Source organism: Oryctolagus cuniculus, chromosome 9 (genome assembly GCF_964237555.1).
Source record: "Oryctolagus cuniculus chromosome 9, mOryCun1.1, whole genome shotgun sequence".
NCBI classification, from domain to species: domain Eukaryota; kingdom Metazoa; phylum Chordata; class Mammalia; order Lagomorpha; family Leporidae; genus Oryctolagus; species Oryctolagus cuniculus.
In genome coordinates, this window is record NC_091440.1 from 109,100,512 (window position 1) to 109,125,740 (window position 25,229).

At 44.1% G+C, this 25,229-nt stretch overlaps 1 protein-coding gene and 1 pseudogene across 1 annotated transcript; one reads left to right on the plus strand and one right to left on the minus strand.

The window, feature by feature from the left end:
- Positions 1 to 24,880, minus strand: part of LOC127491979 (eukaryotic translation initiation factor 1A, X-chromosomal-like) — a 61,126-nt pseudogene extending 36,246 nt beyond the window's left edge.
- LOC138843659 (basic salivary proline-rich protein 3-like) lies at positions 1,957 to 7,357 on the plus strand. Its single transcript, XM_070048358.1, has 4 exons — positions 1,957 to 2,020; positions 2,902 to 2,937; positions 3,876 to 5,816; positions 7,228 to 7,357. The coding sequence occupies exons 1-3, from the start codon at positions 1,957 to 1,959 to the stop codon at positions 5,795 to 5,797; spliced, it is 2,022 nt and encodes a 673-aa protein (XP_069904459.1). The 3' UTR covers positions 5,798 to 5,816; positions 7,228 to 7,357.
- Positions 24,881 to 25,229: the final 349 nt, after the last annotated feature.

Genomic DNA, 25,229 nt, shown 5'->3' on the forward strand with positions numbered 1-25,229 from the left:
AAGGCCAGGCAGTACCCAAAAAGACTTTTAAGAAATACAAAAGCTTGCTGTCAATTTTTGAAAATGAAAATGAAAGAGAATGATGACACAATAGACTTCTATTTACAATATCAAATTAGAGAAATATCTAAAACACAAGGGGGAAAAGTCAAGAATATAGAAAAATAAACATAGGAAGCATGTATTCTTTTTTTTTTTTTTTGACAGGCAGAGTGGACAGTGAGAGAGAGAGACAGAGAGAAAGGTCTTCCTTTGCCGTTGGTTCACCCTCCAATGGCCACCGCAGCCAGCGCGCTGCGGCCGGCGCACCGCGCTGATCCAATGGCAGGAGCCAGGAGCCAGGTGCTTTTACTGGTCTCCCATGGGGTGCAGGGCCCAAGCACCTGGGCCATCCTCCTCTGCACTCCCTGGCCACAGCAGAGAGCTGGCCTGGAAGAGGGGCAACCGGGACAGAATCCGGCGCCCCAACCGGGACTAGAACCCGGTGTGCCGGCGCCACTAGGCGGAGGATTAGCCTAGTGAGTGGAAGCATGTATTCTTAAAACATCAAAAAGTTTCACAGGGAAAATTGGGAGGAAGAGTTTCAGCAAAAGGTAGAGAAATTGCTCTACATGGAAAAAATGTGAGAAACAAGCTCAGAAACTGAATGGAGGGGGCTGGCATTCTGGCATAGCAGATAAGTTCTGCAATGCTGGCATCCCACATGGGTGCTTGTTCATGTCCTGGCTGCTCCACTTCCAACCTGATTCCCTACTAATGTGCCTGGGAAAAGCAGCAAAGGATGGTCCAACTATGTGGCTCCCTGCTACCCACGTAGGAGACTTCTGGCTCTTAGACTGAGCCTGGCTCAGCCATGGGTGTTGCTGCCATCTGGAGAGTGAACCAGAGGATGCACAACTTCTATCTCCTGATCACTCCCTCTCTGTACCTCTGACTTAAAAATAAATAAATAAATATTTTTTTAAACAAAGAAGAAGAAATTGACTGCAAAATACAAAGAAATATATAATTGAGGTTTTGGAGGATATGTCAGAAAACATTAATAAAGTATATAATTGTGATCACTAAATTATTAGTGGAAGTGTTTTAAAATATTTCCTACAAAAAAATAAGGTCAAAACTGAATCTCATGAAATATGCTATATAGGGAAGAGATTGGAAAAAGTCTTACAGACAAAAATAGCAAGGTTGATTCTAGGAAATGTGTATTCATTTTGGACTACTGTAGATAGCTCAGGCAGAGAAGACATTTATTATAAGACAATGCTTTAGGTTACCTGTATACCACAACACCAGAATTTCCCTGATTAGAGCCAGAGGCAGAGAATTTGGGACATTTTGGTGGGTCTGAGTAGGCTGAGGGTTGACAACCATCACCAAGTATACCCAAAAGAGTTGTTCTCACCAACTTCCATATCAAACAAAAATTATTGCATATCATCAAATAAGTAGGCTATAGTCATACAAAAGTACATAAACCATGGATGATGCAGTTGCAGGTGTAATAATGGTCACAGATTTAGCATTTTCACTTTTAGATGACAATCACAGCTAACACACAAATACTCACATATATACACACACATGAACACTGTAAATGAGAGTTATAACCTCACAAAACAGACTGAACATCAAATTATGAACAAAATTCAATTTTGATATGTGTGCCAAGTTTTGGACACCATTATTTCAAAAACTTTCCTTAATTCACACACTGAAACTTTCAGAAAAACACACTAACACCCTCCACCCAATACTATCCTGCTGGGCCCTGGTCCCAAAGAGAAGTAAGGGATGCGGTTGACATGATGTCAACACAGCCAGACTAATGCTACAACAGGGGAGGTGCACCCAATGTGGACCTCAAAGGTGCCCTTGTTCTGCTTCTATTTATAAAGGGAGCTGCCCAGAGTCTCCCAGCACAGACTTGGGAGCAGCTCCAGAGCCTCCTCCACGATGCTGCTGATCCTGCTGTCTGTGGTCCTGCTGGCCCTGAGCTCAGCTCAGAGTGAAAATGGAGGTATGCATAAAAAACGGGGGAGAGTAGGGCTCTGTGACTACTTGGGGCATAGGAGACCCTATAGAGAAAAAGAGGGTTTAAGAGAAAGGGGTAGGGGATGAAAAGAAGAATGCACTGTGCAGTTCTTATGACAACTTAGGACATGTTGCATTCTCATTGAATGCCAAAACCTTGAAAGTTAGAGTATGATGGAACATACTACAGACTTTCAACCACAGATCAACAAAGTAAGCTTTGCATTTGTTCAAAGTCTCCCTGACAGTGCTGTGAAGGATTCACAAGAATACAGCAAGATTCATAAGACTGATACAGAGACTAACAGGCTCAGAGATACTATAGCAATCAACAACTTGCTGTAGAGAGAACGCTATCCGATGAACTAAGAACATACAGAGCTACTTCAAAAACAGAGAACAGGATGATACATGTGGATCTCTCCACTCAATAAATGGAATTATCAGGGCTCAGGATTCTGAATTTTTTTGCACCAACTGAATATTTCATGCTGCTCTGAGAAGCGTCTCTTTGACACTTGTGAAATGCAACCCCTGATTTCCTCTACCAACAAAGAATGTTAAAGAAGGAAAGTCCTTAATGAAGAAAGAGGATAGAAGAACAGCCCACAGCATTTCCCCTAAACTAGCAGTATGGGTGAGAGATCATAGGGAAGAAGAAGTGGGCTTTTGTATGTTGAGGTCCTGGTTGATCCTCATCCAAGAAACAGCCCTGTCACTACCTTCTCCCTCTCCAAAAGCATTCTAGAAAGGGGCTGCAGAGGAATATTAAGGAATGTCCAGGAGGCCCCTGCTCCACATAGAACACTTGCCAGCCTTGGTGGATCCTGACTTGACCTTTCTTTTGTCCTATGCTTCTCCTCCTAGAAGTCGACTATGAAGACTATTCCATCCTCACATCAGGTAAAAACTCAAGAATCCCCCATTGAACTTTCTCTTCCCTTTTTTTCACCAGTAATAGATCTGTGATAACTTTTGATCATCACATTTTATACGGCATAATGAATGTTCAAAGGGGTAAAAATATAGCCAAACTTCCTCAAATTGACTCGGGGGACCGTAAACAATTGTGTCATATAATAGAATACAAGTGATTTCAGAATTCAGTGGCAACAGCTGTTTGCCTGTTCACCCAGACCAGAAATGACTGCTGACATGTGACAGACTAATGGGAGCCGTCCAAATTCTCATTCTTCCATTTTTCTCAAAGTCCCTCAAATAGCGGCCTTTTCTTCAATGTTTCCCTCGATAGTTAAGTGGATTCCAAAAAAAAAAAAAAAAAAAAACACAAAGAAACAAATGTATCAGTCCTGTTACCCTGTGACTGGGCAGACAGAGGTATCCCATAGCTGATGAAAGCTTAACACATTATTCAGTAAACTGAGTGGTCCATCATGCTGTCTGCCTTGGCACTCTGTTAGTATTCCTCTACATGTGTCTGGGACAAAAAAAAAAAACTAACATTACTTTCAACACAGGGCTCAAGAGCTCAAATATGGACAAACTTTGCAACTTTTTAGAGTAGCTCACAATAAAAAATAAAAACCTAAGAGACATTTGTACCGTCCTGTACTTGGAGATACTTAGTGCAATTCTAAGGTATCCAAGAGCTCCTCTTAGGTCAAATTAGAACAAAAACACTTTTCACAAGAACAAAGAATGAAGCTCTCTACAATATCAGTACATTTTTAATAGGAGTAGTACTTAAGAAAGAAATGTGGATGGGGGAATGTCGCAGCAGGAGACAGGTTGACAGAGTAAGTAACATGTGATCAGGTTAGGAGCTAACAATAGAGACTCTCAGTCACTAAACTCATCTATTCTTGTGATGCCTCATGAAGAGTATGGAAACCTAGGCCAGACCTCTGCAACAAGTCAAAGTGATGATGATAGCCAAGAAACTCATCATCAGAACAAACCACCGGGCCCAGGAGGCCAACATAACCAGACCCGCCCACCTTTCCCTGGAAACCAAGGTGGCCCACCACAGGGGGGCCAGCAGAATTCTACTCGCCCACCTCGCCCTGGAAACCAGCAGCGACCACCTCAACACGGAGGCCAACAGAACAACACTAGCCAAGGAAACCAACAGGGAGGATCCCAACAGGGAGGCCCACAGGGAGGACCCCAACAGGGAGGCCCCCAGCAGGGAGGACCACAGGGAGGACCACAACAGGGAGGTCCCCAGCAGGGAGGACCACAACAGGGAGGACCACAGGGAGGACCCCAACAGGGAGGCCCACAGCGAGGACCCCAGCAGGGAGGACCACAAGGTGGACCCCAGCAGGGAGGACCACAACAGGGAGGACCCCAGAGGGGAGGCCCACAAGGAGGACCTCAGCAAGGAGGCCCACAAGGTGGACCCCAGCAGGGAGGACCACAACAGGGAGGCCCACAGGGAGGACCCCAGCAGGGAGGCCCACAGGGAGGACCCCAGCAGGGAGGCCCACAGGGTAGACCCCAGAAAGGAGGCCCACAAGGTGGACCCCAGCAGGGAGGACCACAACAGGGAGGCCCACAGGGAGGACCCCAGCAGGGAGGCCCACAGGGAGGACCCCAGCAGGGAGGACCTCAAAATGGAGGCCCACAGGGAGGACCCCAACAGGGAGGCCCACAGCGAAGACCCCAGCAGGGAGGACCACAACAGGGAGGACCCAAGCAAGGAGGCCAAAAAGGTGGACCCCAGCAGGGAGGACCACAGGGAGGACCCCAGCAGGGAGGCCCACAGGGTAGACCCCAGCAGGGAGGCCAACAGGGAAGACCCCAACAAGGAGGACCACAACAGGGAGGACCACAGGGAGGACCAAAACAGGGAAGCCCACAGCGAGGACCCCAGCAGGGAGGACAACAGGGTGGACCCCAGCATGGAGGACCACAACAGGGAGGGCCCCAGAGGGGAGGCCCACAAAGAGGACCCCAGCAAGGAGGCCCACAAGGTGGACCCCAGCAGGGAGGACCACAACAGGGAGGCCCACAGGGAGGACCCCAGCAGGGAGGCCCACGGGGAGGACCCCAGCAGGGAGGCCCAAAGGGTAGACCCCAGCAAGGAGGCCCACAAGGTGGACCCCAGCAGGGAGGACCACAACAGGGAGGCCCACAGGGAGGACCCCTGCAAGGAGGCCCACAAGGTGGACCCCAGCAGGGAGGCCCATGGGGAGGACCCCAGCAGGGAGGCCCAAAGGGTAGACCCCAGAAAGGAGGCCCACAAGGTGGACCCCAGCAGGGAGGACCACAACAGGGAGGCCCACAGGGAGGACCCCAGCAGGGAGGCCCACAGCGAGGACCCCAGCAAGGAGGACCACAACAGGGAGGACCCCAGAGGGGAGGCCCACAAGGAGGACCCCAGCAAGGAGGCCCACAAGGTGGACCCCAGCAGGGAGGACCACATCAGGGAGGACCCCAGCAGGGAGGCCCACGGGGAGGACCCCAGCAGGGAGGCCCACAGGGTAGACCCCAAAAGGGAGGACCACAACAGGGAGGCCCACAGGGAGGACCCCAGCAGGGAGGTCCTCAACAGGGAGGCCCACAGGGTGGACCCCAACAGAGAGGACCACAGGGAGGACCCCAGCAGGGAGGACCACAGGGTGGACCCCAGCAGGGAGGACCACAACAGGGAGGACCCCAGCAGGGAGGCCCATGGGGAGGACCCCAGCAGGGAGGACCACAGGGAGGACCCCAGCAGGGAGGCCCGCAGCAGGGTCCACAATCACGTTTTCAAGGAAACAGACCACAAGGCCCTCCCCAAGGACAACCACCACAATAATCCACAGTCAATCACAGGTAAGAGTCCAGTTTATTCTCTATCAAGACCTACTGCCTAAGCTTCTCTAACTATGGTGCGCCATGAATGAACTTGAAAGATGTTGAAATTATATAGTCAAAATCTCTAAATACAATAATCTCTGACGATGTTCACCCCAGAAGGTTAAAAAGCACTATTTTTTCTATGTTTTTGATCTTTTAACTCTACCATTCTAATCAGTTTTTAAAGTCTCATAACTGTTCCTCTTAAAGTAACCATCTACTAAATTTGTTGGGTATCCTGTAGCAACTGAAAGAAACTTTGTTCATGACAACTGGCTTTCTTAAAGTAAAATCTTCATCTAGTTCAAGGAGATCAGGAATGTGTTAACAGAGTTTTCTACAAACTATCTCCTGTTCAAGCGGGCAGTAAAAGACTGGAGGGGGAAGAAGTCTTTGCTATCACTTCTGTGCTGTTTGAATTTCCTTTGTGGCACTAAAGAGGGAGATTCTAAAAGAACGACTTTGTTTTATTATCACTTAACCTGGATTTGACATATCACCATTTCTACCTTACTCTGTTGGTCACATAGACTAGTCTGATGTAATGTGGTGGGACACATATAAGATTGTGAATTATAAGATGCAGAAATCTTTAACAGTGGTTGTCTCACAGGACAACAGTTGTGATAAAAATATGAGGGATATACAACATTACTAAGCTGAGAAATCAAAAAGACGAAAATGGAAAAAAATAAGGATGCATATGGTTGAAGAAGAAATTAGTGAGCTGGAACACCCATTTACCAAGAAGGTGAGAGAAAAGAACAGTCAGAAATATCTTAAAAATATTAAGAGACATATGGACAGGAGAAGGTCATCACCATCTAATTAGCAGGCATTCCTGTGGGAAACAAATAGGAACCCAGAGAGAAGGAAAGAGCTGAAGAACTGATACACGGGAATTTCAAATGTGGAACAAAAAAAGATAATAACATTAAAATTAAAAAATAAAAACAAGATTTCAATGTGAAAGCATATGCAGATTTCAACTCAAATCAGCTAAAGAACAATCACACCAAGACAAATTTTGGAGAAATTTTTAAAATACCAAAGGAAAACATCCAGGGAGGAAAAAAACACGTCTGCCAAGAAGCAGAATCTGTTTGACTTGAACTTCTCAATATCAGCATTACTTTCATTGATAACAAAGCAATATCTTAAAAAGCATCTGAGAAACCGGAATTTAGTATTAACAGAAGAAATATCATTTTAAAATAATCTTTATTAATATAAAGAGTACAGAGTTCACATATTTCATAGGTACAATTCTAAGATAACCAATCTTCCCTCACTCCTTCTTTTCCTCCCTCAATCCCCATCCTCCCTTCCTTTCTTTTTTTCCTTTGACTTTTGCAAAAACATAATTGCAGTCCACTCTATAATCACGGGTTAATGCACCACTAACCAGAATATTCAACAAGGGAAAAAACAAGAAAGACCACAGCTTGACAGGAGTATCAGGGAGAGATCTACATTATCACTTAGGTGAGTTCACAACTTTATGAAATTTATAGAACACTTCTTTTAAGGTAAGGAATACCAGCGAAACTGTTTTCAACAAGAAGTAAATGGAAGTAACATGTTTTTCAAAGATCAATCTTAGAGGCCGGCGCCGCGGCTCACTAGGCTAATCCTCCGCCTAGCGGCGCCGGCACACCGGGTTCTAGTCCCGGTCGGGGCGCCGGATTCTGTCCTGGTTGCCCCTCTTCCAGGCCAGCCCTCTGCTGTGGCCAGGGAGTGCAGTGGAGGATGGCCCAGGTGCTTGGGCCCTGCACCCCATGGGAGACCAGGAAAAGCACCTGGCTCCTGGCTCCTGCCATCGGATCAGCGCGGTGCGCCGGCCGCAGCGCGCCGGCCGCGGTGGCCATTGGAGGGTGAACCAACGGCAAAGGAAGACCTTTCTCTCTGTCTCTCTCTCTCACTGTCCACTCTGCCTGTCAAAAAAAAAAAAAAAAAAAAAAAAAAAAAAAAAAAAAAAAAAAAAAGATCAATCTTAGTAAAACACCGCCCTTCATGGTGTTGTAATGTTTCATTACAATATCAAGAAATCACTGCTGTTTTACACCAAAAAAAGCACACAACAAAAAATATGGGAGGGACTCCCAACTTACTTACACTTGATGGTTTATGTGTTCTTTTGAATCAATCCATTTCATCCAGATCATCCAATTTATTAAGGACAACTGTTCATAATACTTTTTTTTTTTTTTGACAGGCTGAGTTAGACAGTGAGAGAGAGACAGAGAGAATAGTCTTCCTTCTGTTGGTTCACCCCCCAAATGGCTGCTACGGCTGGCACGCTGCTCCGATCCGAAGCCAGGAACCAAGTGCTTCCTCCTGGTCTCCCATGCAGGTGCAGGGCCCAAGCACTTGGGCCATCCTCCACTGCCTTCCCGGGCCACAGCAGAGAGCTGGACTGGAAGAGGAGATACTGGGACAGAATCCAGCTCCCTGACTGGGACTAGAACCCTGGGTGCCAGCGCCGCGGGCAGAGGATTAGCCTAGTGAGCCGCAGCGCCGGCCCATAGTACTCTCTTACAAAAACTTCTATTTCTGCAGAATTGGCAGCAAGTCCACAATTTTTAATGGTAATTACAGAAATTTGGGTCTTTTTTCCTATTTCTTTTTAATATATTTTTAAAGATTTATTTATTTATTTGAGAGGTAGAGTTACAGACAGAGATAAGGTCTTCCATCCATTGGTTCACTCTCCAAATGGCTGCAGTGACTGGAATTGGGCCAATCTGAAGCCAGGAGCCAGAAGTGAGGTGGTTTTCTCGATTTCCACGTGAGTGCAGGGGACCAAGCACTTGGCCCGTGCTCTACGGTTTGACCAGGCCACTAGCAGAGGGCTAGATCAGAAGGGGAGCAGCCCATATAGGATGCTGGCTCCACAGACAGAGGCTTAATCTACTACACCACGGCACTGGTCCCTTCTTTTCTTACTTCAGCAAGCTAAAAGTCTGTTGTGCTTATATTTTTTTTTAATTTATTTTATCTTCACTTAAAAGGCAGAGTTATAGAGAAGCAGAGGCAGAGAGAGAGAGAGAGGTTTTCCATCTGCTGGTTCATTCCCCACATAGCCACAATAGACAGAGCCGAGCTGATCCAAAGTCAGAAGCCAGGAGCTTCTTCCCGGTCTCTCACATGGGTGAAGGGGCCCCAGGACTTGGACCATTTTGTACTGCTAAAAAATATCAGAGAGCTGGATCGGAAGAGGAGATGCCAGGAATCAAACCGGTGCCCCTCTGGGATGCCAGCACTGCAGGCGGCGACTTTACATAATACACCACAGCATTAGCCCCAATTGTGTTTATATTTCAATGGATCGATCTTTCCTTTTACTAACTTTGTTTTTCTAGTCTATTTTCTTGGCTCTAATCATCATTCTCATCCTCTGCTGGCTTTCAGCTTAGTTTGTTCTTCTATCTTTAGCTCCTTCAGTTGTGAGGCTTCGTTGCTACTCTGAGATCTTCCCACTTTTAGTTGAGATATTTACAACTACTTTTCCCCAATAGTATGGCTTTCACTGTATCCCATAATTTATTTATGTTGTGCTTTTCTTTATATTTCTCTAATTATTTCTAATTTTGTTTCTTTTTTTAACTTTTATTTAGTAAATATAAATTTCCAAAGTCCACTTTATGGATTACAATGGCTCCCCCCCCCCAATAATTTCCCTCCCACTCGCACCCCTCCCATCTCCCGCTCCCTCTCCCATTCCATTCACATCAAGATTCATTTTCAATTATCCTTATATACAGAAGATCAATTGAGTATATATTAAGTAAAGATTTCATCAGTTTGCACCCACACAGAAACACAAAGTGTAAAATACTGTTTGAGTACTAGTTATAGCATTATTTCACATTGGAAAACATATTAAGCACAGATCCCACATGAGAAGTAAGTACACAGTGACTCCTGTTGTTGACTTAACAATTTGACACTCTTGTTTATGGCATCAGTAATCTCCCTAGACTCTAGTCATGAGTTGCCAAGGCTATGGAAGCCTTTTGAGTTCACCGACTTTGATCTTATTCCCGACAGGGTCATAGTCAAAGTGGAAGTTCTCTCCTCCCTTCAGAGAAAGGTAAATCCTTTCTTTCCACTGGGATCTCACTCGCAGAGATCTTTCATTTAGGACTTCTTCTTCTTCTTTTTTTTCCAGAGTGTCTTGGCTTTCCAGGCCTAAAACACTCTCATGGGCTCTTCAGCCAGATCTGAATGCCTTAAGGGCTGATTCTGAGGCCAGAGTGCTATTTAGGACATCTGACATTCTATGAGTCTGCTGTGTATCCCTCTTCCCATGTTGGATCGTTCTCTCCCTTTTTTATTCTATCAGTTAGTATTGGTGGACACTAGTCTTATTTGTGTGATCCCTTTGACTCTTAGACCTATCAGTGTGCTCAGTTGTGAACTGAAATTGATCACTTGGACTAGTGAGATGGCATTGGTACATGCCATTTTGATGGGATTGTATTGGAATCCCCTGGCAGGTTTCTAACTTCACCATTTGGAGCAAGTCCGATTGAGCATGTCCCAAACTGTTTCTAATTTCTTAGTTCAGGCATTGGTTCTTTCAAAGTATTGTTTAATTTCTACAAATTTAGGAATTCTCTGGTTTTATTTCTGTAAGTGATTTCTAACTTGGCCCTGGTGGGTTTGAAGAAGATAAAGTAGTCCCTCCTTATCCACTAAAGATATTTTCCAAGGCCAACACTGGATGTCTGAAACTATGGATACTACCAAACCCAGTGTATGCTATGTTCTTTCCTATAGATAGATAAATTAACTACTGTGCAGTTAATTTATAAATCAGAAGCAAGAAGCAATTAATAATAATAAACAGTAAAATGGAACAATTATAACAATATATACTACCCATGGCTTGGATACAGGATGTGGATGACCTGGCAAAATCATGTGATAGTGTTGCATGGTCTCCAGTATGGTGCTGCTGAGTGGATGGAAACTCTATGAAGCCTAACTTGTAGTTACCTAATGCAAATTAATGAAGGAAAGAGAGAAATGCAAAGATAATATCTGAGTAAATAGTAGGTGAAACTTTCCCAACTTTCACAAAATCTGTGACTATATACCTACGAGGAGCTCAAAGAATTCCAAGAAAGATGAACTCACACACCCATGCCAAGACACATGACATTTAAAACTGGTAAATGACAAGCACTGAGAATCTTCAAAACAGCATAAGAGAAACAGTTCATCAACTATAAGGGATCCTCAATAAAGGACCAGCATATTTCTCATCAGAAACTTCAGAGGCCAGAAGGCAATGATTTACTACAATAAAGTGCTGAAAGAAAAAAGAAAACGTTGGGACTGGCATTGTGATGTAGCAGATTAAGCAACTGCCAACAGCATTGGCATCCCACATGGGCACTGGTTCCATTCATGGCTGCTCCATTTCTGATCCAGCTCCCTGCTAATGGCCTGGGAAAGCGACAGAGAGCTCGAGCCTCTGAACCTATATGGGAAACCTGAAGGAAGCTCCTGGATCCTGGCTTTGGTCTGGCCCAACTCCAGCCATTACAGTCATTTAGTGTTCTATGACAGGTACGATTCAAAGTCATTCCCAACACAGATTGTAAAGCCTACACTTCTCAAACTATGCCATGTCAAGGACAGCTAATACATTTTGAAAATAAAGCTTTCAACTTCATTTCAAATGCTTTAATTCTAATATTCTGGAATAGTACAGTAAGAACCACATTTTTTTAATGAACTACTCAAGGTAATTCCAGCTCTGAGAAATATTCTCACCAAAATTTCTTTTTCCAAAGATTGCCTATTGCAAGGTTGACAAGAATCACGAGTAGCACTCTGTTCTCTCTTAGGTCCTCTGCATCCTATGCTCAGACTCAAGGACTTCCCACCTCAAGATTCTAACTGAACATCTGCATAGTTCTTGTTCAACCATGTCTCTTGTGTCCTGTATCATGCTTCATATTTTATAGGCTGAAATGTTATCTAGCTAATCAAGTACTAACAAATAAACTGATATCAAGTTTAAAAATGAATGTAACCAAATACTAAATATGCAAATAATTAAGAGTACAGCCCATCATTTTTCTCCAATTCCCTCCCAAAAGGGTGACCATGCCCTTTCCTCTTATGAACGTGCTCTTAGAAACATATGTGCCAATATAAACATATATAACCCTTTTCCCACAAATGACATTGTACTTCACAAGCAGATCTGTGTGCCACTCACTTCTAAGAATATATTTCTCAGAAAATTTTATTTTTCCCACAGGCAGAGTGGATAGTGAGAGAGAAAGAGACAGAGAGAAAGATCTTCCTTTTGCCGTTGGTTCACCCTCCAGTGGCCGCCACAGCTGGCGCACTGCGGCCGGCACACTACGCTGATCCGAAGGCAGGAGCCAGGTGCTTCTCCTGGTCTCCCCTGTGGTGCAGGGCCCAAGCACTTGGGTCATCCTCCACTGCACTCCCTGGCCACAGCAGAGAGCTGGCCTGGAAGAGGGGCAACCGCGACAGAATCCAGCGCCCCAACCGGGACTAGAACCCGGTGTGCCGGCGCCGCTAGGTGGAAGATTAGCCTATTGAGCCACAGCGCCGGCCAGAAATTTTTCTTATCAGATCACAGAGATTTATAAATCTCATAAGTATCTTTCTAGGGGTAAAAAGGTTTTCTTTGTTGAGATTTTTTAATATGTTTATATATACTTATTTAATTATTTATTTGAAAGGCAGAGTTGTGGAAGCGAGGGAGAAAGAGACAGAGAGAGAAATCTTTCATCCACTGTTCACCCAAATGACTGTAACAGCCAGGACTGGGCCAGGCTGAAGCCAGGAGCCTGGAACTACAACCAGGTCTCTCACGTGGGTGGTTAGAGCTCAAGTTCTCAAGCAATCCTCCACTAAATTACCAGACACATTAGCAGGGAGCTGTATCGGAAGCAGAGTAGCCCGGACTTGAATCAGGCACTCATATGGGAGGCCAGTGTCACGGGCAGCAGCTTAACACACTGTGTCACAATGCCAGACACCAAGGATCTTTTTATACGTGATTCTACACCATTCTATCATCTAGCTGTGCTGTAATTTCCCTCAACTGTTATCCTATTAATGGACACTTGGGCTTTCAGGTGTTCACTACTATAGGATATAATGTAGTAAATAAACATCTTTGCAAATAGATCCTTGAACATTTTGAATAGCAGCCAAAAGAGAATTGAGGAATAACTGGTTTTCTCCTTTTGTCAGCCATTTGGTTTGCATGGTCTGCTATGTGCATGGAAAGAATACACAAAGAGAAATTAGAAAGGAAAAGAGGAAGTAACAATCTGAAGGGAAAAGACAGGCTCTCTGCACCCTCAGTAATCACAGCAGGGAATTAGAACTTCCCTGCCATGTCAGAGTGGCCCTACACACTTTGTTTTGTTGGTTTCAGAAAAGGAGTAAGAAGATTATGTTGGAATGGCCTTTTGGCACAGCATAAGACGCCACCTGAAATGCCCACATGACATATCAGAGAGCCTGGGTTCAAATCCACAACTGTGTCTAATCCACCTTCCTGCTGATGGGCACCCTGAAAGACAGCAGGTAATAATTCAAGGGTTCTCTCCTTGCCACTCATGTGGGAGACCCAGAATGAGTTAAGGGTTCTGTGCTTTCACATGGCCGATCCCTTGCAATTGTGGCCATGTAGAGAAAAAAGCAGCAGAGGGATTTCTTTCTCTCTCTTCAAATAAAAAAAAAAAAAGGAAAATTAAAAGGAAAAGAAGATAGCAATCTTACATTGGAACAATGCAGTCATAACAATGTATTCAACATACATATAATCTAGGCAGCATGCAATTTCTGATTGTCACCTGTTTTCCTGGGTGGCTTGTGGGTCTGAATTTTGAGAGCTGTGAACACAATCTCCTTGACACTTTCAGCACCAGTTCCTCATTTATTTGCCAGACGGCTTCCATGTAGAAGAATTCTATTGTTTGTCCCCTCCTCTGGATTCTGTAACAAATGCAAATTTTTCAATTATTTTAAGAACTCTCCCTGATATTCTCATAATTTTAGAGGAGCAAGAAAAAGAGAACAAATGCAGGGAAGTTGCAGAGGCCAAGGAATGGGCAAAATTTTGAAAAGAATTGAATTTAAGAAGTGGGCTTTTTGTCTTGCAGTTAAAGATTCCTGTGTCCCAGATCAGAATGTGGGTACAATTCCCTGTTCTGGGTCTGACTCTAGCTTCCAACCAGTGTTAACTCTGGGAAGTCGCAGTGATAGCTCAAATAATAGGGCTGTCGCCACAAAAGTGGATGACCTGGCTCCAATCCAGCCTAGCACTTACCTTCAGAGGCTTTTAGGGAGTGACTCAATGCATGCAGGAGCACTTACTCTCACTTTCTCTCTCTTTCTACTTCTCAATATTTTTTGATTTCTCAAATATTTTATTCTCTTTCTAAGCATTGCTTATTGGGTCATAGTAATCAGTATAACCAAAAAAAGTTAAAAACAAATGTTTGAGGACTACTTTCATTCTTTACTTGAATTAAAATCCAACAAACAAAACTATACAATTTCCCCATCAAAAACAAGCTGGTAAAACAATTCCTCCAACCTTCATTGCAACAATTTTACCTGAACTATTCAAATCATTATGATTTGAGACTTTCCAGGATGTAGCAGGATTAGACTGCGTGGTAATTATCTAGGCAAAAAAAATAAATACATCAACAGCAAATACATGAATTAGGGGCATAGGCCTAATTTTAAAAATTCTTCAGACAAGCCATACTTAATAAAGGAGTTAAGTAGAGAACTTACAGTTTTCTCAACTGTTCTCAAACTTTGAGTTCTCAAACTCAAAGTTACACTATCCTAAACAGGAACTGTATCACATATGCAGAGGTCAAATACTCTTGATAAAATAAATTGGAAGGATCTATATAGACCATAAATTTAGCAAAATAATTTAATGTACAGGAACATAAATATCCTAGGTTTAGGTTACCAATGAAGACAATTGCTAAATAAATTCTTCAAAGTTGATTATCTATAAATATAAAAAACCAGCCCCTGGTCTCAGGTGAATTCCACCTAGATAACTGTTCAGACATTCCCAGAGAAAAGGAAACAGGAGCTACAACCATGCGCTCTATACTTTTCAAATTTCCATTCTTTCACTTAATGTTCTAGAGGACCTCACATTTTGAATCCAGAGTCCACAAACAACAAATCAGAGCAAAAGTAGGGATCAGAGATTTGCCTGTTTTTCTTGAAGCCATGTGTGTGTTTATGGCCTTGTGCATTACATTTCATTACTGAAAAGTTCTTTGGAAATCAATAGAGGAAAAATTCCACCATAAACACAACATAGGTCTTTTTTGAAGGTTGTACGAGTTTTCAGTGTGGCTGGTAAGGTCTAATTAGCCCAACCCTAACTTCCTTTTATTCAAGTTGATATCTAATAATAAAGAAGGATGATTAAACCTAAATTCTCAATACAAGGGGGAAAAAAATCTGTCCAAATAAAATGTATCCTTAACACAAAGAAGGGTACAATATATTCTGCAGCATAATATTTTACTGTATTTCTCTTTCATTCAGAAACTGGAGACTATCTCCTTTATTATTTCCTTTTCTTTCCCTAGCTTAGGATAGGTTGAAAAAGGTCTAATTTGTACAAGTTGTCATGAAATTAAAATCTCATTTATACATACTTTTAACCGCTTATCAAGCACTCAAATTTCTAGCAACTTATGAAAATAAAAGTTTTCACAGAATTTTTTGTTTTGTAAAAGTATTCTACATGCATACATACAATCAATTTTTTCTTTTCGGGAAATTTCCTACCCATAGTGAGGTTTTAATAAAGAGTCAACAATTACATCGATATTTTCTTTTTTTTTTTTTAATTTTTTTTAATCTTTTATTTAATGAATATAAATTTCCAAAGTACGACTCATGGGTTACAATGGCTTCCCCCCCCCATACCGTCCCTCCCACCCACAACCCTCCCCTTTCCCACTCCCTCTCCCCTTCCATTCACATCAAGATTCATTTTCGATTATCTTAATATACAGAAGATCAGCTTAGTATACCTTAAGTAAGGATTTCAACAGTTTGCTCCCACACAGAAACATAAAGTGAAAAATAATAGATGATTTTTTTTTAAATGATGATGAAATCAGATCAGACCTATTGTCATGTTTAATCCCAGTGAGAGTCAAGTTGGGAATTGATAATTTCTTTTTTTTTTTTTTTTACAGAAGATCAGTTTAGTGTACATTAAGTAAAGATTTCAATCGTTTGCACCCCCATAGAAACACAAAGTGAAATATACTGTTTGAGTACTCGTTATAGCATTAAGCCTCAATGTACAGCACATTAAGGACAGAGATCCTACATGAGGAGTAAGTGGACAGTGACTCCTGTTGTTGACTTTACCAATTGACACTCCTGTTTATGGCATCAGTAATCTCCCTATGCACCAGTCATGAGTTTCCAAGGCTATGGAAGCCCCTTGAGTTCTCCGACTCTTATCTTGTTTAGACACGGTCATAGTCAAAGTGGAGGTTCTCTCCTCCCTTCAGAGAAAGGCACCTCCCTCTTTGAAGACCTGTTCTTTCCACTGGGATCTCACTCACAGAGATCTTTTTGCCAGAGTGCCTTGGCTTTCCATGCCTGAAATACTCTCATGGGCTTTTCAGCCAGATCCGAGTGCCTTTAGGGCTGATTCTGAGGCCAGAGTGCTATTTAGGACATCCGCCATTCTATGAGTCTGCTGAGTATCTCACTTCCCATGTTGGATCACTCTCCCCTTTATTTATTCTATCGGTTAGTGTTAGCAGGTACTAGACTTGTTTATGTGCTCCCTTTGACTCTTAGTCCTTTCATTATGATCAATTGTGAACTAAAATTGATCACTTGGAATAGTGAGATGGCATTGGCACATGCCACCTTGATGGGATTGAACTGGAATCCCCTGGTATGGAGAAACATTAATGTATAATTATACACATAGAAGATAATACAGCCACTAAAATAATTTTTCATTTCTGCAGATGTTTTGGGGATTATCTCTGGTGTTGATAACTTTCTTCTTCCATGTTCCTTTTGTGCTCAGCACAAGTTTCAGCTGATCATGATTCTTTGTCCAGCAGAATAATCCAAAGCAAAAGTCTCCGTGGTCTGAGCCTTGGTCCTGACCACATGGGTTGCTGTCATCATCCATTAGCTTTTCTCACTAGGAGGCACTCCAGAGGAGCTCCATCTTAAGAAACCAGAGTAAACTTCCGCAGTAAACTCTTCTTCTTGGTAGTTCATTGGCAAGAGAAGCCTAAAAAGTGAGTAGCAGTTTCAACTTCCAGTTCAGTCGTGTCATTAGTGGTAAACTATTTCTCCACTAAATACTAAGTCCTCCAATCTAGCACAGAGTCTAGAGTCATTTTTGGAAAGCAAAAATTTTGTACATTGGTCTTGGAGTATGATCATGAGAAATACCACCCCACTTCATACCTCAGTTTTGACTCTGCAAGAAAATATTAGTCATTAGTTCAGAAAATGGACTTTATTCTGAAGACACCACCCTAATGTCAAAAGGTTTCATTTTTTTTTCTTTTTTTTTTTCTTTTTTTTTATTTTTTTTATTTTTATTTTTTTTAACTTTTATTTAATGCATATAATTTTCCAAAGTACGACTTATGGATTACAATGGCTTCCCCCCCATACCGTCCCTCCCACCCACAACCCTCCCCTTTCCCACTCCCTCTCCCCTTCCATTCACATCAAGATTCATTTTCGATTATCTTAATATACAGAAGATCAGCTTAGTATACATTAAGTATGGATTTCAACAGTTTGCTCCCACACAGAAACATAAAGTGAAAAATAATAGATGATTTTTTTTAAATGATGATGAAATCAGAGCATACCTATTGTCATGTTTAATCCCAGTGAGAGTCAAGTTGGGAATTGATAATTTCTTTTTTTTTCTTTTTTTTTTTTTCTTTTTTTTTTTTACAGAGGATCAGTTTAGTATGCATTAAGTAAGGATTTCAACAGTTTGCACCCCCATAGAAACACAAAGTGAAATATATTGTTTGAGTACTCGTTATAGCATTAAATCTCAATGTACAGCACATTAAGGACAGAGATCCTACATGAGGAGTAAGTGCACAGTGACTCCTGTTGTTGACTTTACCAATTGACACTCCTGTCTATGGCATCAGTAATCTCCCTATGCTCCAGTCATGAGTTTCCAAGGCTATGGAAGCCCTCTGAGTTCTCTGACTCTTATCTTGTTTAGACAAGGTCATAGTCAAAGTGGAGGTTCTCTCCTCCCTTCAGAGAAAGGTACCTCCTTCTTTGATGCCCTGTTCTTTCCACTGGGATCTCACTCGCAGAGATCTTTTGCCAGAGTGTCTTGGCTTTCCATGCCTGAAATACTCTCATGAGCTTTTCAGCCAGATCCGAGTGCCTTTAGGGCTGATTCTGAGGCCAGAGTGCTATTTAGGACATCTGCCATTCTATGAGTCTGCTGAGTATCTCACTTCCCATGTTGGATCACTCTCCCTTTTATTTACTCCATCAGTTAGCGTTACCAGGTACTAGACTTGTCTATGTGCTCCCTTTGACTCCCAGTCCCTTCACCATGACCAACTGTGAACTGAAATTGATCACCTAGAACAGTGAGATGGCATTGGTACATGCCACCTCGATGGGATTGAATTGGAATCCCCTGGTATGCTTCCAACTCCACCACTTGGGGCAAGTCAGCCTGAGCATGTCCCAAATTATACATCTCTTCCCTCTCCCATTCCCACCACCATGTTCAACAGGGATCACATTTCAGTTAATTTTCAACACTTAAGAATAACTGTGCATCAATTACAGATCTAAACCAGTCATATTAAGTAGAACAGATAAAAAAACTACTAAGAGGGATAATGTATTAAGTTGTTCATTAACAGTCAGGGCTATGCTGATCAAGCCACCATTTCCCATAGTGTCCACCTCACTCCAACAGGTTTCCCCCTTGGTGTTCAGTCAGTCGTCACCGATCAGGGAGAACATATGGTATTTGTCCCTTTGGGACTGGCTTATTTCACTCAGCATGATGTGTTCCAGATTCCTCCATTTTGTTACAAATGACTGGATTTCGTTGTTTCTTACTGCGGTATAGTATTCTAAAGAGTACATATCCCATAATTTCTTTATCCAGTCTATCGTTGATGGGCATTTAGGTTGGTTCCAGGTCTTAGCTATTGTGAATTGAGCTGCAATAAACATTAGGGTGCAGACCTCTTTTTTATTTGCCAATTTAAATTCCTTTGGGTAAATTCCAAGGAGTGGGATGGCTGGGTCGAACGGTAGGGTTATCTTCAGGTTTCTGAGGAATCTCCAGACTGACTTCCATAGTGGCTTGACCAGTTTGCATTCCCACCAACAGTGGGTTAGTGTCCCTTTTTCCCCACATCCTCGCCAGCAGCTGTTGTTGGTAGATTTCTGCATGTGAGCCATTCTAACTGGGGTGAGGTGAAACCTCATTGTGGTTTTGATTTGCATTTCCCTGATTGCTAATGACCTTGAACATTTTTTCATGTGCCTGTTGGCCATTTGGATTTCCTCTTTTGAAAAATGTCTATTGAGGTCCTTGGCCCATCTCTTAAGTGGGTTGTTGGTTTTGTTTTTGTGGAGTTTCTTGATCTCTTTGTAGATTCTGGTTATTAACCCTTTATCTGTTGCATAGTTTGCAAATATTTTTTCCCATTCTGTCGGTTGTCTTTTCACTCTCCTGACTGTTTCTTTTGCAGTACAGAAACTTCTCAATTTGATGCAATCCCAATAGTTGATTTTGGCTTTGACTGCCTGTGCCTCCCGAGTCTTTCCCAGAAATTCTTTGCCTGTGCCAATATCTTGAAGGGTTTCTCCAATGTTCTCTAGTAACTTGATGGTGTCAGGTCGTAGATTTAGGTCTTTAATCCATGTTGAGTGGATTTTTGTGTAAAGTGTAAGGTAGGGGTCTTGCTTCATGATTCTGCACGTGGAAATCCAATTTTCCCAGCACCATTTATTGAATAGACTGTCCTTGCTCCAGGAATTAGTTTTAGATCCTTGATCAAATATAAGTTGGCTGTAGATGTTTGGGTTGATTTCTGGTGTTTCAATTCTGTTCCATTGGTCTATCCATCTGTTTCTGTACCAGTACCATGCTGTTTTGATTACAACTGCCCTGTAGTATGTCCTGAAATCTGGTATTGTGATGCCTCCGGCTTTGTTTTTGTTGTACAAGATTGCTTTAGCTATTCGAGGTCTCTTGTGCCTCCATATAAATTTCAGCACCATTTTTTCCAGATCTGAGAAGAAGGTCTTCGGTATCTTGATTGGTATTGCATTGAATCTGTAAATTGCTTTTGGGAGAATGGACATTTTGATGATATTGATTCTTCCAATCCATGAGCATGGAAGATTTTTCCATTTCTTGGTATCCTCTTCTATTTCTTTCTTTAAGGTTTTGTAATTTTCATCGTAGAGATCTTTAACGTCTTTGGTTAAGTTTATTCCAAGGTATTTGATTGTTTTTGTAGCTATTGTGAATGGGATTGATCTTAGAAGTTCTTCCTCAGCCATGGCATTGTCTGTGTATACAAAGGCTGTTGATTTTTGTGCATTGATTTTATACCCTGCTACTTTGCCAAACTCTTCTATGAGTTCCAATAGTCTCTTAGTAGAGTTCTTTGGGTCCCCTAAATAAAGAATCATGTCATCTGCAAAGAGGGATAGTTTGAGTTCTTCCTTCCCAATTTGTATCCCTTTAATTTCTTTTTCTTGCCTAATAGCTCTGGCTAGAACCTCCAGAACTATATTGAATAGCAGTGGTGAGAGTGGGCATCCCTGTCTGGTTCCAGATCTCAGTGGAAATGCTTCCAACTTTTCCCCATTCAATAGGATGTTGGCTGTGGGTTTTTCATAGATTGCTTTGATTGTATTGAGGAATGTTCCTTCCAAACCCAGTTTGCTCAGAGTTTTCATCATGAACGGGTGTTGTATTTTATCAAATGCTTTCTCGGCATCTATTGAGATAATCATATGGTTTTTCTTCTGCAGTCTGTTAATGTGGTGTATTGTCGCTCCCCCTCTTCGTGGAGGAACGACACAGGACCCTGCGCTGCTCTTTCAGTCTGCTCGGCCCTCCCCGGGTTTGCTGCTGGTTCCTCCCGGGTTGGCTACTATCCCTTCCACCTCCGTGGAAGGGCAGTTCCCCCTGGCCGCATTCCCCACTTCCGCAGGGGAGCGGCACACCGCCGGCCGGCTCTTCTCGGGGGCTGCACGGGTTCCCTTAGATGTTCCCCATAGATGTTCCCGGTGCATGCCGTCTCTCTCCTCCTTTATAGTCCTCCTCCGCCAATCCTAACTCGGCTGCCCACACACCGAGTACGCCACTCTCCTCCAATCAGGAGCAAGTCCTACAGTTTATCAGTTGAACTGGAGGCAGCTGTGCGGAAGCTGTTTACTTCTCTCCCAGCGCCATATTGTGGGAGAGCAGATGCATAGAATAAGTCTTAATTCCAGTAACAGTCTAGTCCGGTTTGCTCCCCACAGATCCCCCTTTCTTTTTATTTTTGGTGTTGATACGCGCCTGTCTTCGGTGTCCCGCGGCACACACTCTGCTCTACTTGCTAGAGTTGCCACAGGCTCTTACAAGTCCTATCAATCAGGAAAACCGAATCCGGGTCCTCTCTTCGCCATGTTGTGAGGAGGTTTTTAGGCGCTGATGCGTGCCTGTGTTCGGTGCCCTGCAGCGCATGCTCTGCTCTGCCTGCAGGGGACTTACAAGACCTATCAGGCAAACCGAATCCAAGCCTCCTCATTGCCTTATTGTGGGGGAGACTTATTAGTGTTGGTTCGTGCCTATCTTCGGTGACCTGCAGCTCATACTCTGGTCGAGCTGCTTGCTGGCGCTTACCGCCTTAATCAGGCAGACCGAATCCAAGCCTTCTAATTGCGGTATTGTGGGGAAGCCTTACTGATGTTAATTCGTGCCTGTCTTCGGTGACCTGCGGTGCATAAGCTGCTAGCCGCCCAGGTGCTCATCGCCTCACTAATCGGGCAGACCGAATCCAAGCCTTCTAATTGCCATGTTGAGGGGAGGCCTTTCTATTTCTCTATCTCCGGGCATTCCTATTTCTCCCATTTTACTTCTATCTTCCAGCATTCCTATTTCTCTCACTTTGCTTCTAAATTTCTATTTCTCTTATCCCCGCGGCTTCCCGGCACCTCGCCCCGCCGGCGGGTTCCCAGCTCTGCGCCGCTTCAGCCCGCGCGCCTCTCTCATCTGCGCAGCTTCCCGGCTTTGTGCGGCTCGGCTTCGCGCGCTCCGCGGTCTCCACGCTTAACCCTTTCGCGTCTGAACCACGGCCTACGCCAGTCCCGTTCCCTATCTATTCACGCCCCGTGCTCTCTCTGCACGCGGCGGCTTCCGCGAGTAACACAGCGTAGCTTACGTGTCCGCCATTAGCATTCAATCTAAGTTCCCCGGGCTAGCCTGGCGAATTCAACCCAGCGTACGTCTCCGCCCCACGGTTTGGCTTCCCGTCCTTTGCTCCCCGGGCTAATCAGACGGATCCCAACCTGGCTCACGTTTCAGCTTCTGGTTTCAACTTTTCGCCCCCTATTCCCGGGCTAACTTGAGAACCCCAAAGTGGCTTTCGTGTCCGCCTTGGCCTGCCCCCCCGCGGCTTCAATTTCCCTAACATTTTTCTCTACCCGGTATGTTTCCCCAAACTTTCCTCCAACAATACTCCTCCCTCATTTCTCCTGGCCTCTCCCCACAGTCCGCGTCGGAGTCTGTTTGTTCTAGCTTTCACTTTCGCTTTCGCCCTTAGAGATTTCTCCCAGCTTCCCCCCGTAGTCCGTATCTGAGTCTATGCCTAGGCTTTCAATAGCTTCTTCCGGCACCCTTTTCGTCCGGCTTTTCCCTAGGCTGTTTGCTAGTCTCTCTCTCTGGTATTTTCCTGCTTCTTCCCGTTTCTTCCCTCCTAAGTTTCATATCCGTCCTAGGTTTCCTATCCGAGTCACGGCACCATTATGTCGCTCCCCCTCTTCGTGGAGGAACGACACTAAATCCTGCCTAGGCTTCATATCCGAGTCACGGCACCATTATGTCGCTCCCCCTCTTCGTGGAGGAACGACACAGGACCCTGCGCTGCTCTTTCAGTCTGCTCGGCCCTCCCCGGGTTTGCTGCTGGTTCCTCCCGGGTTGGCTACTATCCCTTCCACCTCCATGGAAGGGCAGTTCCCCCTGGCCGCATTCCCCACTTCCGCAGGGGAGCGGCACACCGCCGGCCGGCTCTTCTCGGGGGCTGCACGGGTTCCCTTAGATGTTCCCCATAGATGTTCCCGGTGCATGCCGTCTCTCTCCTCCTTTATAGTCCTCCTCTGCCAATCCTAACTCGGCTGCCCACACGCCGAGTACGCCACTCTCCTCCAATCAGGAGCAAGTCCTACAGTTTATCAGTTGAACTGGAGGCAGCTGTGCGGAAGCTGTTTACTTCTCTCCCAGCGCCATATTGTGGGAGAGCAGATGCATAGAATAAGTCTTAATTCCAGTAACAGTCTAGTCCGGTTTGCTCCCCACAGTGTATCACATTGATTGTCTTGCGCACATTAAACCATCCCTGCATACCAGGGATAAATCCCACTTGGTCTGGGTGGATGATCTTTCTGATGTGTTGTTGCATTCTATTGGCGAGAATTTTATTGAGGATTTTTGCATCTATGTTCATCAGGGATATTGGTCTGTAATTCTCTTTCAGTGCTGCATCTTTCTCTGGCTTAGGAATTAAGGTGATGCTGGCTTCATAGAAAGAATTTGGGAGGACTCCCTCTTCTTCGATTGTTCTGAATAGTTTGAGAAGAATTGGAGTTAGTTCTTCTTTAAACGTCTGGTAGAATTCAGCAGTGAATCCATCTGGTCCTGGGCTTTTCTTTGTTGGGAGGGCCTTTATTACTGTTTCAATTTCTGTCTCAGTTATGGGTCTGTTTAGGTTTTTACATCGATATTTTCAATAATAACTGTCTGCCACCTAGTGTTCATTTTCTGAACTACTAATTTACAAATGCAAATTTATTAAAATAGTTTCTAAAAACATTTTAGAAATACTTTTTATAGATATATTTATGGTAAATTAAGATCATGAAAAGAATGTGTATGATACCAGGTCTCCCAAGTGGGAAGCGGGTCCCAAACACTCGAACCATCTTCCACTTCTTTTCCCAGGCACATTAGCAGCAAGCTGAACCCGAAGTGGAGCGGCCAGGACTCGAATCCACGTCCACGTGGGATGCCTGTGTCCGAGGCAGAGGACTTTCCAGGTAGGCCACGAGGCCGCCCCTGTGCAAACGAAACTTGGATCTTCTTTAAGGGTCGTGGCCAAAATCCAAACTGCAGGACAATCTTCAGAAAAACTGTAATGTCAGATGTTCAGTTCCACTTAGAGAGCATCAGCGTCTTCATCATCAAGTCCAATGTCATCCAGCTGGATTTCACCACGTCCTCCAGGACCAAACGGATCCGTTTCATTGACTTCCGCTTGCTGGGGAAGCTCACCACAGGCCTTCAGACTTCCAGCTTCACGTGCGCTGTATTTGTACATGACGGCAGCGTTGTTAGCCTGATAGTCTCGGGACCACCCAATATAACGTCCGAGGTATTTATCCAAACCTTTATTCTCAGTTCCCCTCTGATGTGACACAACCTCTCCACATCATCCAACAGGAAGCTTCCAGGCGTCCATTTCCCAACATTTTGATTACTTGAGCATATTCTCGTCCGGCCTCTGAATACCAGCTCTCTCGGTTCACATTCATTCTCGCTGTCACCTCTGCGCCAGGTTTCACCTGCGTTATCTTTCTTCTGTGGCACGGGCCGTCCTAAGTCCTCTCCTGGCTTCTGTGGCGGCCCCGGCGGTTTCTCTGAGGGGCTTGAGGGGCAGCAGGAGCAGCGCGCAGGATGACGCAAACGCCGGCGACTTCGGACTTGAGCTGGGGGCTCCCGTCAAGTTCTCCCGAGAGCCGCGGGCGCCCACGCTAGAACCTGACACTGGAAGGTAAGAAAATGAAAATTTCTGTGTGTACCTAACTGGAACAGGCCATACACTTACTTCTTTCCCTCATTTACCCTGGCTCGCTTTCCTCGGTGTCCTCACAAATCTTGAAAACCTGAGTGGGTTTCTTGAAGGAGGCAGCAGAATGTACTTCAGGCCCTATGGAATTTACAGACTTTCAGGCACTAGTTTAAGGGGAACATTTTCATCTGAACCGGTGGATAGACTCTCTCAGTTTTTTTTTTTTTCTTTTTTGACAGAGAGAGAGAGAGAGAGAGAGAGAGACATAGAGAAAGGTCT

Bases quoted from the DNA above. Each gene is read 5' to 3' on its own strand.
- LOC138843659 (XM_070048358.1), top strand. From the start codon at position 1,957: ATGCTGCTGATCCTGCTGTCTGTGGTCCTGCTGGCCCTGAGCTCAGCT. The intron at 2,021-2,901 runs GTATGCATAAAA...TTCTCCTCCTAG, and splicing joins AGCTCAGAGTGAAAATGGAG to AAGTCGACTATGAAGACTAT. The intron at 2,938-3,875 runs GTAAAAACTCAA...TGCCTCATGAAG, and splicing joins CTATTCCATCCTCACATCAG to AGTATGGAAACCTAGGCCAG.